The 19,777-nt window shown below is 40.8% G+C and overlaps 1 protein-coding gene across 1 annotated transcript in view; it reads left to right on the forward strand.

Annotated features, from left to right (window-relative positions):
* Positions 1 to 18,070, forward strand: part of LOC132154737 (insulin receptor-like) — a 65,319-nt gene extending 47,249 nt beyond the window's left edge. The window contains exons 10-21 of the mRNA XM_059563401.1: positions 4,467 to 4,665; positions 7,831 to 8,114; positions 9,787 to 9,926; positions 10,432 to 10,591; positions 11,165 to 11,267; positions 11,362 to 11,429; positions 11,642 to 11,871; positions 12,008 to 12,118; positions 12,245 to 12,404; positions 13,290 to 13,419; positions 13,519 to 13,653; positions 16,670 to 18,070. Coding sequence (XP_059419384.1) covers positions 4,467 to 4,665; positions 7,831 to 8,114; positions 9,787 to 9,926; positions 10,432 to 10,591; positions 11,165 to 11,267; positions 11,362 to 11,429; positions 11,642 to 11,871; positions 12,008 to 12,118; positions 12,245 to 12,404; positions 13,290 to 13,419; positions 13,519 to 13,653; positions 16,670 to 17,024 — 2,075 coding nt within the window. The 3' untranslated portion in view covers positions 17,025 to 18,070. The remainder of the gene's footprint in view (positions 1 to 4,466; positions 4,666 to 7,830; positions 8,115 to 9,786; positions 9,927 to 10,431; positions 10,592 to 11,164; positions 11,268 to 11,361; positions 11,430 to 11,641; positions 11,872 to 12,007; positions 12,119 to 12,244; positions 12,405 to 13,289; positions 13,420 to 13,518; positions 13,654 to 16,669) is intronic.
* The last annotated feature ends 1,707 nt before the right edge of the window (positions 18,071 to 19,777 follow it).

A 19,777-nucleotide genomic window follows, 5' to 3' on the forward strand; every position in this document is an offset into this window, starting at 1 on the left:
CGCATTTGCAGCAGCACACAGCCATAGGCGAGACGGCTCGCTCGCTCACTGGCTGTTCTGCGGCAACTGCACAGCCTATCGAGCGCAGGCTGATGCAACATGAAGGGCTTCGCGCCCTTCATGCCACTTCCCGCCGAAACGGGTGTGGCCCAACCCTATAAAAGGAGCTCGAAAAGGCTGACTCACTTGATTTATTTCATCGCCGAAGCGGACCAGAGTGAATCGTACGCACGGCAGAGAACGCAGTACTCGTTCCCTCTTTTAGAGAGAACCGAGGTTACGTTAGTAACCGAGTACGTTCTCTTACGAGAGTTCTCTCGTACTGCTCGTACTAAGACGCTACGGGAACCCCATGTAAAACGCCGTGCGCACAGGGATCACACACCAATAAACCTGAAAGCAACGCCCAGGATTTACAGTGCACAGTCACCCGAGGGACTCACAGAGAGTCCAGGACAGGAGGGGGGGGAAGCCCTCCGTCCCATATCTAGCAGCACCCGTAGATGCGGCAATATGACATCACACAGTCGAGGCAAGGCCTGACCAATGTGGCAATGCGGGTCTTACGCAATACTGCCCATATAACAGTCGGCAGCGTATAACGCTCACGAACTCAGAATTCCCATCAGGGCCCTGATTCGACTATACCGACAGCAGCCTTGCTTGCAAGGCGGGAACCTCCAGGTTATAGAACCTGATAAATGTAGACGGCGAGGCCCAACCTGCCGCCATACATATATCCTGCAAGGAGATCCCAGTAGACCACGCCCACGATGAGGCGACGCCCCTTGTGGAGTGTGCTCTGACGCCCAGTGGGCACTGAAGGCCCCTGGAAGCGTAAGCTAACGCTATGGCGTCAACTATCCATCTGGATAGAGTCTGTCTCGAAACAGCCATTCCCTTGGAACGTCCACTGAACGAGACAAACAGCTGCTCAGTCTGTCGAAATACAGCGGAGCGAGACACATAAGCTCTTAAAACCCTAACAGGGCAAAGAAGACTCGAGTCTCCATCCTCTCCTGACACCGACAGGGCAGACAGGGCAATAACCTGACCCCGAAACGGCGTGTTGAGGGACTTCGGCACATAACCGTGCCTAGGTTTGAGTATGACCCTTGAGTCATTAGGCCCAAACTCCAAGCACGACTGGCTCACCGAGAGCGCGTGCAGGTCACCCACACGCTTCACTGAAGCGAGAGCCAACAAGAATACTGTCTTGAACGACAGATGCTGGAGGCTAATCGATTGGATAGGCTCAAAAGGGGGACCCTTCATGGCCTCCAAAACCGCCGCGAGGTCCCATATAGGGACTGACGGAGGTCTGGGAGGATTCAGCCTCCTAGCTCCTCTAAGGAAGCGGATGACCAAATCGTTCCTTCCTATTGACTGACCGAGCGCTGTTTCAGAAAACGCTGCGATGGCCGCCACATAAACTTTGAGCGTGGATGGGGCTCTGCCCTTATCCAACAGCTCCTGTAGGAAAGAGAGAACCTCCGTCACCTCACAACTAAGGAGTGAACATCCCAGAGCTGTGCACCAGCTGGAGAACACCGACCACTTCGAGGCATACAGCCGTCGTGTCGACGGAGCTCTAGCCTGAGTGATGGTATTTAGCACTCCCACTGAGAGATCAGCGGGTAACCGTTGAGCGCCCACACATGGAGGGACCACAACTCCGGTTGAGGGTGCCAAATCGAGCCCCCGGCCTGCGAGAGGAGATCCCTCCTCAACGGCACTTGCCACGGAGCAGTGTCTGCTAACTGCATCAAATCTGGGAACCATGGTTGGTTCTTCCAAAATGGTGCTACAAGCAGTATTGAACATCCCGTTTCCCTCACCCGTTCTATCACCTGCGGAAGGAGGGAGACGGGGGGAAAAACATAAAGCGCGCAGCACGGCCATTTCCGTGACAGCACGCTTTCGTTCTTGGAAAAGAACGCGGGGCAGTGTGCGTTTTCGTGGGACGCGAAGAGGTCCACCTCCGCCCTGCCAAATCTCTCCCACAACAGCCGGACTGTTTGCAGGTGTAGAGACCACTTGCCCGTGGGAATGTTGCTTCTGGATAGCCTGTCTGGACCCAGATTCTGTAGCCCAGGCACATGAATTGAGCGCAAGTTGCGCTGAGCCCAAACCAGGAGGCGTTCCGCCAACCTGCACAGGTTTCGGGACCCGAGACCGCCCTGGCGATTTATGTAGGACACCACAGACATGTCGTCCGAACGGACTAAGACGTGGTGTCCCTTGATTCGGGGACAAAAGCGCGTCAGCGCGTTCTCCACTGCCAGCATTCCCAGACAGTTGATATGTTGGAGCCTTTCCCGTTCTGACCACAGGCCAAAGGACGGTCTGCCCTCGAGCAGCGCTCCCCATCCCGAAGTGGAGGCGTCCGTCGTCACCATCTTCACTTTCGTGGAAGTCCCCAGGCTTACACCAGATTGGTACCAGTCGTTCGCTGTCCAGGGTTTCAGGGCTGTAACGCAGCTCCGATTGACCCTGAGACGCAGCCGACCAGATACCCACGCTCCACGCGGTACCCGCGCTTTCAGCCAGAACTGCAGGGGGTGCATGCGGAGCAGGCCCAACCGAAGAACTGGAGATACTAAGGCCATGAGACCCAGCATCTTCTGAAATTCTCTGAGCGAAACTGTCGCGCCGCAGCGGAGAGAATCCGCTGCGCGCTGAATGCCCAACGCGCACTGTGGTGACAGCCACGCCGTCATGGAACGTGAGTCCAGAGCTATACCCAAAAACAGTCTCGTCTGACTGGGGTTCAGTGAACTCTTCGTCCACTTAACACTGAGACCGAGTTTCTCGAGGTGATCGAGTAAAATGGCCCCGTGTTCCACGAGCTCCGCTCGTGATTGAGCCAGAACCAGCCAGTCGTCCAAATAGTTCAGCACTCGCATGCCTCTGAGTCTGAGAGGAGCGAGCGCTGCGTCCACGCACCTCGTAAACGTACGAGGAGCCACGGACGAGCCGAACGGCAGGACTGTAAACTGGTATGCCTGGCCCTCGAAGGCGAATCTCAAGTATCGCCTGTGACGTGACGCTATCTGTATTTGAAAATACGCGTCCCTCAGATCTATTGACATGAACCAGTCTCCTCTGCGAATATGCGCGAGGAGTTTCCTGGTTGTAAGCATTTTGAAACTGCGTTTCGCCAATGCTTTGCTCAGCTGTCTTAGATCCAGTATGGGTCTGAGACCCCCGACTTTCTTGTGCACTAGAAAGTATCTGCTGTACAGCCCCCCCTCGCATTGAGCTTGAGAAACAGGCTCCACAGCCCCTCTGCTCAACAGTTTTGGTATTTCGGCTCGAAGTAGGTGTGCTACTTCTGTTTTGACCGTAGTTTCGCTCCCAAGCACCCAATCCGAAACCCCTGGAAGCGCTGACCATGCGTCTGCATGAATAGCTAGGGGTTGGATGCGAAGCGCGCTCTGTTGGCTGGGCAACGGCAGCGCTTCGATGTGCTCTAACATGGGCGTTAAGCCTGTGACATTTGAGGCGGGGAGCGCGCTGATCACAGCGGGCAGATCGCTCGTCCTCGACCCCCCACGGTGCTTAACCGAGTGAGGGTTAAGCACCGCAGGGCGAACCGGCGAGCTCGGTTGAGCTGAAGACGGTTCCGGAATCCGTTGGAAGCGGCGCTTTTACGGCGCCTTAGCGCAGCGGAGAATGCAGGCTCAGAGAAAAAGGCCAAGCGAGTCCTCAGAGTCACTATGGCAACAGCTCGCAGTGGGGGCATCCGCCGTCAGCGAGCGCGAGCGCTGCATGATCTTCACCCAGGCAGGAGACACAGATGACGTACCGGTCTCCCTCGCTGAGTGGGGCTCTGACGAGCCGCAGGAAGGCATCTTAAAAAAGACGCAAGCTCTTTTACGAGTGTGTGTCGCAGGGCGAACACACACACGCATAAAGAACAATTGGATATAACAGAATTGAAAGGATATGTGCGCCGGAGCGCGCAGCAGGAACGGCAGTGGAAGCCGGCGTTGGCCAGCGGCTTCAGGAATAGCTCGTCCCGCTGAGATGCCTATCAGACGGCGCTTGCTTCCTTCGTGATCCAGCGATGCGTGAGCTTCGCTGAAGAGATGAAAAATCAGGTGAGTCAGCCTTTTTGAGCTCCTTTTATAGGGTTGGGCCACACCCGTTTCGGCGGGAAGTGGCGGGAAGTGGGCCACACCCGTTTCATGTTGCATCAGCCTGCGCTCGATAGGCTGTGCAGTTGCCGCAGAACAGCCAGTGAGCGAGCGAGCCGTCTCGCCTATGGCTGTGTGCTGCTGCAAATGCGCTTTACAAAAATTCTAAATTAAGGATAATTTTTTGCTTCAGTATTTCGTGAAAAGAGACTTTTCCCGTAGCGTCTTAGCTAAGACGCAGTACGAGAGAACTCTCGTAAGAGAACTCGGATTGTTAACTGTAATTATGCAAGAACAAAGTCTGAGCCTTGTGTTTGTGGCGTTCAGGTATGAAGCTGCCCACCAGAGCCCCCACACAAGTGGACAGTGAAGAGGAACAGAAGTGGAACCAAACCGAAGAGCAGGGCCAAGGTAGCCGCTGCTGTGCTTGCCCCAAAACAGAGAAACAGCTGAAGAAAGAGGCGGAGGAGACGGAGTACCGCAAAACCTTTGAGAACTACCTCCATAATGAAGTCTTTGAGCTCAGGTAAACTTTCTGCTAACTCCTTTAACTAGTGTAGATTAGAACTGCAAAAATTTATCAATCTAATCATTAATTAAAATAATTGATTTGTAAATGATCAGTTAGAAACTTCACCAGTAGTAAAAAAAAATGGTTTTCTATTTAAAAAAAAACAAAAAAAACGTTTTACTATTTTTGCACTCAAAATATAGCATATATTATAGGGACTTTTTCATAGACAATGTTTTTCATATATTACATATACTTTTTATATAGACAATATATGTCATGCATAATAGAAACTTTATTTTAAGGGCAATATAGATCACACATTTTATAGTTTTTTTTTCATATATAGGAAATATATTGCATAAATTTATTTAAATGTTTTCATATATTAATAATCAATTACATTCATATACACTGTAATATATATATATATTAATTATATATATTATATATATATAATATATATATTAGTCAATAAACATATATTACAATGTTAAGGAATTGATGTTTTTTTCATTCAGATATGTAAATCAACATGTATAAATTGTTAGTAGTCAATTAATGGGGAGATAATCGAAATCAAATCGGTCAGAAAAATTAATCGTTAGATTAATCGATGCATCGAAAAAATAATCGCTAGATTAATCGTTTAAAAAATAATCGTTTATCCCAGCCCTAGACCATACCCATGTATATTTGGCTATCGCTAAAAATAAATCCCAGCGACTTAAGACATATTATATATATATTCTGTATATATTCTGATATATATATTCTTTAGACTCATTCATCTGTAAACAGTATATTTTGTATATTATATAAAAAAAATTAATATGTAGACAATTTATAGCATTCATAACTTTTTCATTTATAGGCAATATTAAGCATATATTATATAGACTTTTTGCATATATAGTCAATATATATAATGCATTAGGTCATTGTTTTACATATAGTCATTTTCTGCTTTGTTTTAAGGAGAGCATTGTGCAGGATTTATCAACAAATTTATAAAAACAGTTTTAAGTTAGTCCTAGTGAAAAGGGTTCAGAAACATTCAAAGACTCGAGATGCAGCTGTCAGATTCTTCACCTGATGTGACCCTCTAAGTGGAGATTCTCAAGTGGTTCATGGTGTACATCTATTTTCTTCGGAGTTCTAAGCTCAGGGTAGAATTTCTTAGTAGTGGTCAAGCTGGGTTGTTTTTGACTCCACCAAGACCTTGAGTATATGTTTTTGTTCATTTCCACTGTCTTTGTGTGTCTTTGGCCTTCAGAAGTTCACAGCTGGCTTTAAAGATCCTGTTCCACTCCTACACGCACATGCACGCTACCACGTACACAAAAACTTTCTCTCATACCTTGTACAGGCTTTGGTTTAGTGTAATCTTTTTTGGGGGTGGGAAGATGTTGTCTGCTTTGTGGTAGTGATAGACAATGTTGACAGTGACTATCACGACACATTTAGAGGAAGTGCAGACTCCTACACAGACTGTGTGTCTCGATACCCTAAATATTATGGTTGTCTTGCAGCTGTTCTGCACATTTTATTCACAGTGATTTTACAGACTATAAAATGTATTCCGTTAATTTATTTAGATGTTAATACATAGTTTTACTTAAAAATGATTTTATCCTTGGAAATTCTTTGGTTCTTCAAGCACACCAAAAGCACTGAATCCTCCTGTCCCAAGCTCTTATATTTAAGGATATAACTGAAGGCTGTGGTGCTCTGGTAGTGGTTTACCACTGGAATAGTTAAAACCAACCACATGAAATGCTCTTCTGCTCCTTCTAGTGGTGATGAGTAATGAACACAATGAACTGGAATTTTGTGGCTTGTAATTCAGGTATGGAGGTGTATCTACGCCTTAAAAGATGATCAGAATAACCTTTAGCAAATATACACATTTAGACTTTGTCTTTTGGTATAATGGGTCAAATACATCAACGTTCAGTAGTCTGGGGTCAGTAATATTTTGTAGTGTTTTTTGATAGAAGTCTCTTTTGCTCATCAAGGTGACATTAAATTTTTATCACAAAGTAATACTGTGTAAAAGTATTACAATTTAAAATAACTATTTTCTGTTTTCAGAATTGTGTTTATTTCTGTGACGGCAAAGCTGAATTTTCAATTCCAGTTAAATTTTCGTTCCGAATCATTCTACTGTACAGATTTGGTGCTCAAAAACATTTCTTATTATTCTCAATGTTGAAAATAGTTTTTAGTGCTTCTTAAATGTTTTGCAAGGAGCCATGGACTCGTTGAGAAATATGTAATTCATGATAATAGCATTTATTGGAAATAGAAAACTTTTGTAACATTATAAATGTTTCTGCTGTCATTTTGATCATGTGTCCTTACTGAATTTAAGTATAATAAGAAAATAATAATAATGTGTGTTCTTGCACAATACAGTTTTTTTTTTGTCTAGTCCAATTCCCTTTCTAATGTGTTGTTTTCACAAACAACCTGCTTCAACAGGAATTTATCAACAGAAGGAAAAACTGCACTCATGCAAAGTTACTAATGTTTGAATTTGTTCAAAGGTGTTGAATGAATAGTCACTTGAATTCTCCATATATTTCCTAAAACCATAATTTGCCATGCTTTTATGTAATTATACAGTAATCTGTGGTCTGTATTCAACAATGAAGTGATAATGGAAGTCCTTTTCCTTCTGAGCTGGAGTGAAGCTACGTTAGTTGCAAAGCCAAAGAAAGAACAGACTCTGCGTCATGAGGCACATGTCATATCCCTTTTGATTTTTCCCATGTTGCTTTGAAGAGGTGAAGCTTGTGACATGAACATCTGTTTAGTGCAGGTGACCATTTGACTAATAGACTAAATAGGTGCTGCAACATATAGAACTGCCATTTAAATGTTTGCTTTACTGTAGTCAGATTGTTTTCATTGATTTTTGACTGAGGCTGCATAATTTACATCCACTATTGCATGACTCTCATCAGCTGGTATCACAACATATGCATGCACATGCTTTCAACATCCACAAACATTTGGTTTTCAGACACATTGATGTATTATAAAGGTCTGATCACACCATAAATCACTCCAGTCATTCACATGTACTAATGCAAAATACAAACAATCTTAAAATACAAGCTGTAGAGGAACCTAAGTCTAGACTAAGTGCTTCTTTGCATGTTTCTGTGTCTCTAGGACATCACGACAGCGCAGATCTCTGGTGGGCATTGCCAACAGGACCTCTTCTCATCTTTTCACTACACCTTCTTCACTGCCCAATGGCTCTGCCACTCGTAGCCCAGAGGAGGAAGCAGAGGCCAATAAGATCTCCCTGATTGTTCAGGCCAAGGAGTCAACGGTCATCTCCAATCTGCGCCATTTCACCAGCTACCAGATAGAAATCCATGCCTGCAACCATGAGACTGACCCCTCTCGCTGCAGTATGGCGGCTTACGTCAGTGCCCGCACCATGCCTGAAGGTATGGGATTGTTATTTTTATGACGCATTATTATTTTATAGAGTATAGCTATTATAGCAATACCACGACTGAGGTGCCCTTGAGCAAGGCACCGAACCCCCAACTGCTCCCCGGGCGCCGCAGCATAAAAAATGGCTGCCCACTGCTCCGGGTGTGTGTTCACAGTGTGTGTGTGTGTTCACTGCTCTGTGTGTGTGCACTTCGGATGGGTTAAATGCAGAGCACAAATTCTGAGTATGGGTCACCATACTTGGCCGAATGTCACTTCACTTCACTTCACTTATTAGGGATGGGTACCGAAACCCGGTATTAAAATGGCCCCGGGGCTAAATTATGAAAGACCGTTGTATCAGTAAGATCTGACGCTATCGGTTCTGCTTTCGGTACTGGAGGAAAAAAAATTAATGTGCTATGTATTTTTGCTTAATAATGTTATCGTGCACATTTTATCTCACCAAACATTTCTAATGTGCGTTCAAATTAAGACGTTTGTCTGTGGGATCTGCTAGAACTCTCTTGCGCGCCGCGGAGGCTGTCTGTCAATCACACACGCACACAACGAGCGCGGTGCACACCCAGACATAACAGTATGAAAACTCCCGCTTAATAATAAAGAGTGACGATGCCGAAGAGATTTGCTTAATAATGTTATCGTGCACATTATATCTTACCAAACATTTCTAATTTGCGATATTCTTAAGACGTTTGTCTGTAAGATCTGTGAGATCTCTCATGCGCGCTGCGGAGGCTGTCTGTCAGTCACACACACACACACACAACAATAATGAGCGCGGCGCAAACACACGCATAAGGGGCCGTTCACATATCGCGTCTTTTGCGTGATCAAGTTCATTATTTCAAATGTAGGCGCGCGGTATGCTCGCTCATAATGGAAGCGGCGACCGCGGTGCGACGAGCTCGTTTTTTCCAGGTGCGTCCGCACCGCATCGAGTTAAAAACATCTCAACTTTTCAGAATGCCGCAAGCGCACCGCAGGTCATGTAGCTTCCTCACCTTTTCCGTAACAACGTTGAAAGCTCAGCCAAGATGAAGGAACAGCTGATAGCTGTATGTGGATTTTTAAATTAATTTAGTAGCAGAGCTACTGCAAGCAGTTTTTAGTGCTGCAAATCCATTTATCCATTGCTGAAATTTCCGCGTCTTCATGGAGAGAGCAGGTCATGGTTGCAGACTCCTCAGGAGCGCAAGTGCCCGAAGGCTTTTGGGGGAAAAATCAGAAAACGGCGTGCCTAGCGTTTTCCACGCGTTTTTAGACGCGATATGCGAACGACCCCTTACAGTACGAAAATTCCCGCTTAATACAAAGAGTGACGATGGCGGAGACAGTAAAACGTTCCAAAGTGTGGTTATACTTCACTAGAGTTGATGCAGACAACGCTGGTTGTCATAAGTGCACAAAATTTTTGCATGTAAGGGCGGAAACAAAAGCAATCTGTCAAAGCATCTTTCAAAAGTGCATTATGTGCAGACAGAGAAATGCAAAGTTTTTCGACTGCCTAACACAACACAAAGTACCGATAAGAATACTGTTAAATTACCGGACCATTAAGCAGTATCGGTAAGAGTAGTAATACCGTTAAAACCTTAATGATACCCATCCCTAGCTATTATTAATAACTTTACCTTGTAACCTTTACCTTGTTTCTTATAGAAAAAGCAGATGACATTGTGGGGCCGATAACCTGTGATGTGTCTGAGTACTCCGTACACATCAGGTGGATGGAGCCTAAGGCCCCTAACGGCATGATTATTCTCTATGAAGTCCATTATAAGAGACTGGGAGATACAGAGGTGAGATGTTACATGAGACGGAGATCAAAGCCTGTATTCTTTCCAGGCTCTCTGCTCCATGAACGCTGGCTGCACTTTTAATCTTATTTTTATCAATCCTGTCGAAATAAACACGTGATTGCTCCAAATCAGCAAGCTATTTTAGCATCATTGCGTCAGCTGTGTATTTCTGTAACCATGGAGAAGTCCAGCCAGAGACGGTGGAAATGTTCCTAATGTTGTTTTTCAAAAGCAATGGTTGATTATATAAAGGCTAATGATTGTTGTAAGTGAAACAAAACATGATGGTTTTGCACTTGCACTTTGGCACATGCGCCTGTTACCATTGATGGATTTAAAACACTCTGCTGTAACTGTTTACACTTTAATTAAGTCTGAAGAGTAATATTTAGATGTGTTAGTGTGAGGTGGACTTTAAAAACATGATAAAAGCCAAGACTTTGCCACTGGCTTATGGACATCTTCAGCAGTATGGGTTGTCTAACTGCATGCCTTTATGTCTTAGGAGCTGCACCATTGTGTATCCAGGAAGAATTATATTGCAGATGGAGGATGCAGGCTGAGAGTGGTGCATCCTGGGAACTATACAGTGCGGATCAGAGCCACCTCTCTGGCAGGCAATGGATCATGGACAGAGCCAACACACTTCTATGTGCAAGACCTACGTAAGACGCTATTATACACACACAGCTTGTCTATTATGAATATTACATTTTCCATTATTAAATTATGCATAAGACCCACATAACGGAATCACACGCTGATATAATGGTGAAAAATGTTGAATTTTAATTTGGAAGCCCTGAAATGCCATGGATTTTTTTTTTTTTAAACCATAAATTGGTTTTGTTGTGTTGTTGTTTATTGGTCATTTAAATTTAAATTAAATTTATGCATTTAGCAGACACTTTTATCCAAAGCGACTTACAAGTGCATTCAGGCTAACCTTTTTTACCTAACGTATTCCCTGGGAATTGATCCCACAACCTTGCACTGCTAACGCAATGCTCTACCACTTGAGGCACTTACCACTTTACCACTTGTGTTTTAATTTATTATATATAAGTTTTTTAGTTCCTTGGCATTTTAAGGCTTTCTATACCACATTGGTGAATTATTATCAGTGTATGGATACTTACTATTTTAATTTACTTTTATTATTTGCTTCATTGTATCCTGCACCTGTAACACACTTGGTTTGGATATGTACACCTTTTCTATTGTGTGTATCTGAACAGGTGTGGACCCATCCAACATGCTGAAGATTGTGATGGGTCCTGTGATCTGTGTCTTTCTACTCATCATGATGGGAGGTGTGGGCTTTTTCGTGTTAAAGAAAAAGTAAGTCTTTCTCTTGTGAATATCCTTAAGACCAATGCAGAAAACTGACCTTAATGAAGTGTATGGATCTAATTTTGTTTGTTCATCTGACCAGGCAAACAGAAGGTCCGACTGGCCGACTTTATACCTCTCCAAATCCAGAGTATTTCAGCCCAGATGAGGGTGAGCAACTTTCCTTTACCTTTTCATGTGCTTAATGAACTCTGACAGAACATGCTGTGGTCGATGCACATTTAATTTTGTTTTAAAAGAACCAGCTGATCACATTAACAGTGTAATCGATTTAGGACGATCATCACATTTAAAATGATCTGAAATCTGCTCCATCTCAATTATGGCACTGTGTGTCATGCACATTTGTTGTGTTTGTGCAGTGTATGAGCCAGACGAGTGGGAGGTGCCTCGTGAAAAGATTAATCTGTTGCGAGAGTTAGGCCAGGGATCATTTGGGATGGTGTATGAGGGCATCGGAAAGGACATAGTTAAAGGTGAGCCGCAGACCTGTGTCGCGGTGAAGACAGTTAACGAGTCGGCCAGCCTCAGAGAGAGAATTGAGTTCCTCAACGAAGCTTCTGTGATGAAGGCATTCAGCTGCCACCATGTGGTAAGACATGCACATGTCAGCCCTTCTGGTCCTGCATGTTTTGTAGTTAAACTCTTGTGTTGTTTGTTTTCTTTAGTTTCAGCTTTATGTTAATTTTAAGCTTTTCATAGATACCTGACATGATTTTGTGGGTTAGGTGAGGCTCCTGGGAGTGGTGTCTAAAGGCCAGCCAACTTTGGTGGTGATGGAGCTAATGACACATGGAGATCTGAAGAGTTTCCTGCGTTCTCTCAGACCTGACTCCGAGGTAACAAACCATAGCAGAGGACTCACTATCACACCTGCTACAGCTTTTAGATTAATTATAAGGTGCTAGACTTTTAGATTAATAAAAGTACAGTTTAAATAATGGATTTTTGTTTTTACTGTACAGAATAATCCAGGTCGGCCTCCTCCAACACTGAAAGAGATGGTTCAGATGGCTGCTGAGATAGCAGATGGCATGGCTTACCTTAACGCCAAAAAATTTGTGCACCGAGATCTTGCTGCCAGGAACTGCATGGTGGCCGAAGACCTGACTGTAAAAATTGGAGGTACAGTACCAGTCATAGAGGGAAATGTATGTAAGTTTTAAGTGGTCCAGTCTCTAAATTGCCTGTGCAAAGCACTGAACGATCCAAGTTACTAACATAACTGGTTCAGAAATCAGTATGGTAGTAGGTATTACATTGTATGAGGAATAAACCAAACAATAAATGCTTAATAGAAAAATATATAGATATCTTATAGCACAAGATATAAAATATTAGATAATTAGAAATATTCCCTTGGTAACTAACTGAAATAAATTGATTGGTTTGAAATACAAAAATTACTAATACTGAAATAAAAATGTACTAAAGATATATATATATATATGTATATAAAAAACATTAAATACCATAACTAATAACTTGTACTATTTTGTTTTTAAATCAAGTCAAGTCACCTTTATTTATATAGCACTTTATGCAATACAGATTGTGTCAAAGCAGCTTTGTGGTGTTAAACAGGAAAATAATGTTTCAGTGATGTAAACAAAATTAATTTCTGCTGTAAAGATGATAACAATAAATAATCAACACAATGCAGACACTCTGAACTGATTCATTGTGTCCCACGATTAAGATTCCTGTGTAAATACCTTGTTAAAATGTGTATTTTCATGATATGTGATGCTTCCAATGCTTCAGTTTCATGTGAAATGAAAAAACACTGGATAATTATGTCCTTTTATGATAAACGATGATCTGTCTGGCTGGAACTAATCTTGGGTCTTGTTCAAAATGAGCTGCTGAATACAAGATCATAACGATAAAGGAGGTGCAAGTGTTGAAGCACAGGATGTGCTGTAATATATCTTGTAAATTGTATTGTGTCATCTATTATTGTAAGAGCTTTCTAATGATGTTATTTTGTCTTGTGTTCTCTGCTGTCAGATTTTGGCATGACGAGAGACATTTATGAGACTGATTACTACAGAAAGGGCGGGAAGGGCCTGCTTCCTGTGAGATGGATGGCCCCTGAGTCACTGAAGGATGGAGTTTTCACAGCTCATTCAGATTGCTGGTGAGCTGACCATATGCACACAAACAACCATAAAAAGACATGTGTTATTGTTGTAGGACAATGTTTTAATCACTCATGAGCCATGCTGTGCTTGCCCAGGTCGTTTGGCGTGGTGTTATGGGAGATCAGTACTCTGGCTGAGCAGCCGTACCAGGGGCTGTCCAATGAACAGGTCCTTAAGTTTGTGATGGAGGGAGGATATCTGGACAGACCGGACAACTGTGCAGACAGATTGTGAGTATATTACTGACATATTGCTCTTTTTTTATTTGATTGTTTGTTTTGACTGCTGGACAGAATTTCTACTTGCCCTACCAACTTTTTCACTGTCGCATGAAAGAATGATAACTTTTTTATTTTTAGCAATACATTTTTATTCTTGCTAGAATTATATTTTTGAAGAACATTTTCTTTATAATTTTGTTTTATAATTTCTTTATAAAAAGAGTATTGCAAGAAGCTGAAAATTACAGCTATATTCAGGGTTTCCATGGAACCTTAAAAAGTCTTAAATGGTACGAGAAAGTCTTAATTATGATTTTAAGGGATCTTAAATTTGGGGATGGAAAGACAAGAATTGCAATATGGTTTAATGTGATGATTAAACTTCAAAAGGCTATGATTTCATTGAATAAATATGATCGCTGCCATGGCAGTAGCCAGGGTTTAAAATGAGGTCTAGGATGGGGTTAAGAATTGTGCTGTAATAACCTCACATTCAACTCATTATATACACTAAATACTTTAAAGTGCTAAAAGTTAAAACACTTTTGTTTTCCCAAAATAAGCATTTAATATAACATGATATAAACAGGATACTTATCCATCTTTCAACAGCAAATGTTTTGTGAATCCTTGTCCCCGAGATGAGACAAGCAATTGTCAGTAGAATGACGTGTTTGTGGGCAGGGTCAAGTTTTTTGCGGCTGGCCAACGTAAAACATAGGCGCACATTATGCAAATGTTTTATGTTTTACAAATTCACATTTACATTCACATGAAGCTTCATTACACACTGCATGAAAGGCAATATTGGAAATGGCATTAATAGGAGCACTGTAAAAGGAAAAGATAGGTAGATGTTTGTGAAAGATGTTTTTTCTGTTTTGGAGGAATGAGCATTGTTAAATAATGATCATTTTGACAATCCCTTGTCTTAACATTTATTTAAAGGCTGAAATGTGAAGTTTAGTATTTTCTAAAATGTTTTCATTTTGTGAACTGTAAATCATGCTTTTCACTGTAATTTTACAGTTTAAAATGTAACCATAGATATTGCCCTACACCTCTCATATGGTATTAATTTTATTTGTATAGGTCAGAAGAAGTATCAAATTTGATATATATTGTCACTGATTTATGGATATGGGCTGGTAATTTAATGTTAAAATTGTTAAAATGATTAACGCATTTAAGGCACTTGCCCTGCCCCAGACCTATGTGGATCTTCTGCCATTTCATACAGTCGATTGATGACTAATATGAGGCAGAGCAACAACTTACTGAGTGATCGAGCCTGGATAAGATCTCTAAAATTCAAGATATGAGGCAAAATGCCCGTTTGAGATTGTCTCATATTTACATCACATTAAGAAATATCACAGGAGCTGTAGGCTAAGTGCAATATCACACGAGTGCAAATTTGATACTCATCTTATACAACAGTTCATTAATAAGATTAATATTGTGTTATTTTAGACACAATGTTGTATGCTTTTACCAAAATATAAAGACAAATCAGAACTATTCATCTCCGAGCAACCCACAGCGGCATTTAATTTCTTAATCCACGTTTTGAACACATTTGAACCACTGGCCATAGTTGCGCTGGCTTTGAAGTGACGCTGCACAGACCGATCGGTGTATGACATCGCGAAAGTACCGCGAGAGCAATTCAAAAGCACAAGTATCTGTATGCTCTCTAAAGCTCTTGCGGTTCTTTGATGTCACACACAGAAAGGTCTGATGGTGATGATCCGCTTCAAGTCGAACAAGCCTAATAATTCAATGAACCATTCATAAAGCACCCTTTACTTCACTCCTAAATGAATCAGCAGCCATTTGAACGAATCAAACGAATGAATAAATGACTCGATCATTAAGACATTACCACCACTTACTGGAAGTTTTAGTTTTTTATTTAGAGTATCATTTCATTAAAGAAATAATTTCATATTTTCATAGTAATAATAATAAAATTACGAAAATAAATTATTAAAGTTATAGTTCACACAACCAAAAATGACAATTCTGTCAACATTTACTCACATGGTCCAAAACAGTATATGTAATTTTCTGTTTGATTCTTTGCACAAAAATGATTTTAATTTATCTTTTCAGAGTAATTTCTCCAAATTTGATGTGCAATTAATTAGATATCTTTTCAGAGTTATTTCTCCAAATTTGATGTGCAATTAATTAGATTAATGATTCACCACATCATGTAATTAATTAGATATAAAAATGTAATCGCTTACCAGCCCTAATATATATATATATATATATATATATATATATATATATATATATATATATATATATATATAAATTATAGCTAAATATAGCTGTTGTTACTAACATAATCTGTTTTTTAACTTTGTTGATTATTTTTAGATTACTTCTGAGCAACTCATTTATCACATTGATTTGATTAAAATAATCTTGTTTTGATATAAAAATATAGATAAAAAATACAAAGAGGGAAAAAAATCTTTATCAACAGCATGAAGTGCATTAAACATCTGAACTGGGGTTTGTGAAGTTCAGGGGTTCATTTATGGAAAGCTAATAATAAAAAATGTTTTCAAATTAAATAATGAAAATTTTAATAAAAAAAATTTAATCAAAATAAAACACTTGCTTAAAAAGATCAAATAGTTTAATTTGTTTATTCTGTGTGGCCTCAATTTTTTGTGTAATAATAGCCACCTGACTAGAGGTTGGTCTGTGTGCAGTTCCACAGAGCAGTAGTCCTTTCTGAACATATATGCATTTTTAGAAAGGAAAATTATTATTATTATTATTATGGAGAATCAATTAATTTAACTATTTTGTCAATATTAAGTAATCATGTAATCAATAAAAAATAACTGTAGGCTGATTTTGAATATTTTAGGTAATCTAATTACCAGTATTTAACATTTGGAATTGGTTTATATAACCCAGATTACATATAATCAGTTACTACCCAGCACTGGCTTTAACCCAGAATTTATCTTTTAACTCATATCTATTTTTCCTGATCTTCCAGGCATAGCCTGATGCAGATGTGCTGGCATTACAATCCCAAAATGAGGCCCATCTTCCAGGAGATCATCGAGATGCTCCGAGAGGATCTGCATCCTTCGTTTCAGGAGGTCTCCTTCTTCTACAGTGAGGAGAACAAGCTACCGGAGACAGAGGAGTTTGATATGGACCTGGAGAACATGGAGAGCATCCCGCTGGACCCTTCCTCATACTCTCAGAGGGACTGCTGTCTAGACGGTGATGAGGGCTCATCCGTGGGCCTTCGGGGGAGTTATGAGGAGCATGTGCCATATACCCATATGAATGGCAGTAAGAAAAACGGACGCATCTTATCCATACCTCGATCTAATCCTTCTTAATATTATTAACCCCATCAAGCTATATTAGATTGTTTTTCATCATTTTATAGATTCACTTTCATCAAGCTCTATATCAAAAGCTAATCAGAAAGTAATCTCAGGACATTTTTTTTTCTTTACTGCCTCAGTATGATGATAATGATACAGGGTGCAGGTTTTTTTCTTGTATTTAAAGAAGATACACATCAACTGCTTCTTTTCTGTCTTATATATATATATATTTTCCAAGTTTCAAGGACTGGTCAAATGGAACAAACTGTGAAATTAACCTCAGACAACCAGAAGGCTGCTTTAACCTTACCATCTCCTCAGACTTTCCCCTCATCCACCCTGACTCTGTCCAGAAAAAAAAACTGAATATAGAAGAAATTAATAGGAAAAAAGTGACCTTACTCTGTTTGTGGCCTATGTAATGACAAGATGGAGTTGCGTCTGAATCTGCTTTGGTGGCAAATCTGTTGAACTTGGGAACTGTAGGATGACGTTTGGCATCCTTCCAAGAACAAACTGGCAACAGGGGAAGCCTGTACAAAACACTGCTTTACTACCTGCAACTCAGTATTACAGACTACACAGAGGACGAACAGATTTTCGGACTATATTTTTTTATTTATTTGCCTACCTGTGCTCTTTTTCCTCTTTTTTTCCCCCGTTGTTCACACATTTACAGCTGAAGGATATTTAAACTGTTTTCAGGACTTTTGACTAAAAGAGTTCCTCAGATTGACCAATAGTTGCTGCTTTGATATATTTTAGTGGGTATAGATGATGATAAAAGTATATATAAATATATTATTGATGTTTTTGTACATAGTTGATATGTTGTCATTTGAGAGTTATTGCCGGTTGTAGAAATGTTTTTACATGTTTGTCTTGAATCTTTATTTTTTCTAATCTGAAAATCATACTAATCATCCTGGAGCTCTGATCAGCCAGCAGCTCCAAGATGCACAGGAGTTTCTAGATGCCTTCGGCTTCAGATGTCAAATCTTGATATCAATGGAAATAACTGCTGTAAATAAAGCAGTGAGGTGCATTCAACAAGAGTGAATGAATGTGTTTCTGTTGTGTTTATCTTGTGAGATGTGAACTTCTGAGTTGTCGCTTAAGACCACATTTTCAGGACAGTCCAGGTTTTAATGTCCTGTCCCAGACTGGAGCTGTCCCCGGAAATGTCCCTGTTTTACAGCACATTCAAAACAGCCCTCAAATATACGGCAAAAAGCCCAACCAACATAGTAACATGATATCAGAGGAACTGTGTAGAGATTTTTGAGAGCAAAGCACTTGCCATAAATTTTCAAGAGAAACTGTTATCAGATGAATTTAAGGTAGTGACATAGTAACTCTACATATTAAATTAAAGTAATTCTTATTTATGTATTCGATAACAGTGCCTGAACAGGGTGTGGGATTGTTTTGCAAACACAGTTTTAAATGTTCCTGAAAGTTAGCCACAAAGCAGTAATTCCCAAACACGCATAACTATACCACTTACACTTAAAACAATCACATTTGCCAAAAGGACATACTTTGTGAATGCAAAATAAGCCCAGTTTGGGATGGTTAAAATCTCCATTTCCAGCACAATAACATAAAATAACATTTGATAAGCTAAAAAAGTAATTAAAAGCATGCATGAATGTATTTTACCACTTATTTAAAATAATCTATAATACGAGATAGTTCCATCATATTTTGACCATTGGAATAGGTTCCCGTCTTAAGAAATCAGGCCACTAGGCTGGCCTCTCCTCTTAACCCCAGTCTATCACATCCCTCTTCTTTTTTCTTTTAGAAACAATCCTGTATACAGAGACCTGTGTTGTTCGCACAGATCTTTTTATGCAGTATTGCTTTCTCCTATTCTCCATAGTTATGTCTTATCTCCTTCCAATCCTGCTCCTGTCAGGATGGTGGATCGGGCTCCTCAGCTCTCAAGGTTTTGGGGCTGGTGCTGACCTTTCCTCTTCATCACAGACTATAAATTCGCCCCACAACATCCTAAAGTCATCGGCGGCCCATGAGGCGCAGGAGTTTTCACCGTGGTGGAGGGCCATATCACCAGCCACTCTCAGGTCTAGAGGAGGTGTGAGCACAAGAAAGAGATTTGACCACAGAATCGATTACGCTCTATTTATACTGTTCTGTGGAATGCATATTAGACATTAAACATTATAGTGACGTCATCGTCACCGTAAAGTTCCATTTACAATCATGTTGAACTATTGGGAGGTAAACAGTTTCTCATATACTTGACCCAAAGTAACTACAGAGATTTTGCTGCCACCTGCTGTGTAACATGGCTGTAAAAGCTGTAACTTAATATTAACCCTTATGAGATATACACTATACACACTCTCACATTGACACACACAGCAATTTGTTATAGTGTTACGTTTAAAGTCCCATAAGAAATACACTACAGACACACTGACACACACAGAAATGTTAGTGTTAAGTTTAAAGTTCCAACACTAATATACTATACAGACACACACACATAAATTTGTTATAGTTTTAATTTTAAAGTTCCAAAGCAAAATACACTACACTACACTACACACACACACACACACACACAGCAATTTGTTTTAGTCTTGAGTTTAAAGTTCCAGAACATTTAAATTGTTAATTTTTGTTCTTCAATAAAGTACTTGCATAATCTGGAATGTGTGGACATTGTTTCACCAAATTACCTCTTATTGTTACATCTATCCCCTGCTAGTGTTACAACCATAGACTGTATAAAA

Source organism: Carassius carassius, chromosome 12, assembly GCF_963082965.1.
Source record: "Carassius carassius chromosome 12, fCarCar2.1, whole genome shotgun sequence".
Taxonomy (NCBI): domain Eukaryota; kingdom Metazoa; phylum Chordata; class Actinopteri; order Cypriniformes; family Cyprinidae; genus Carassius; species Carassius carassius.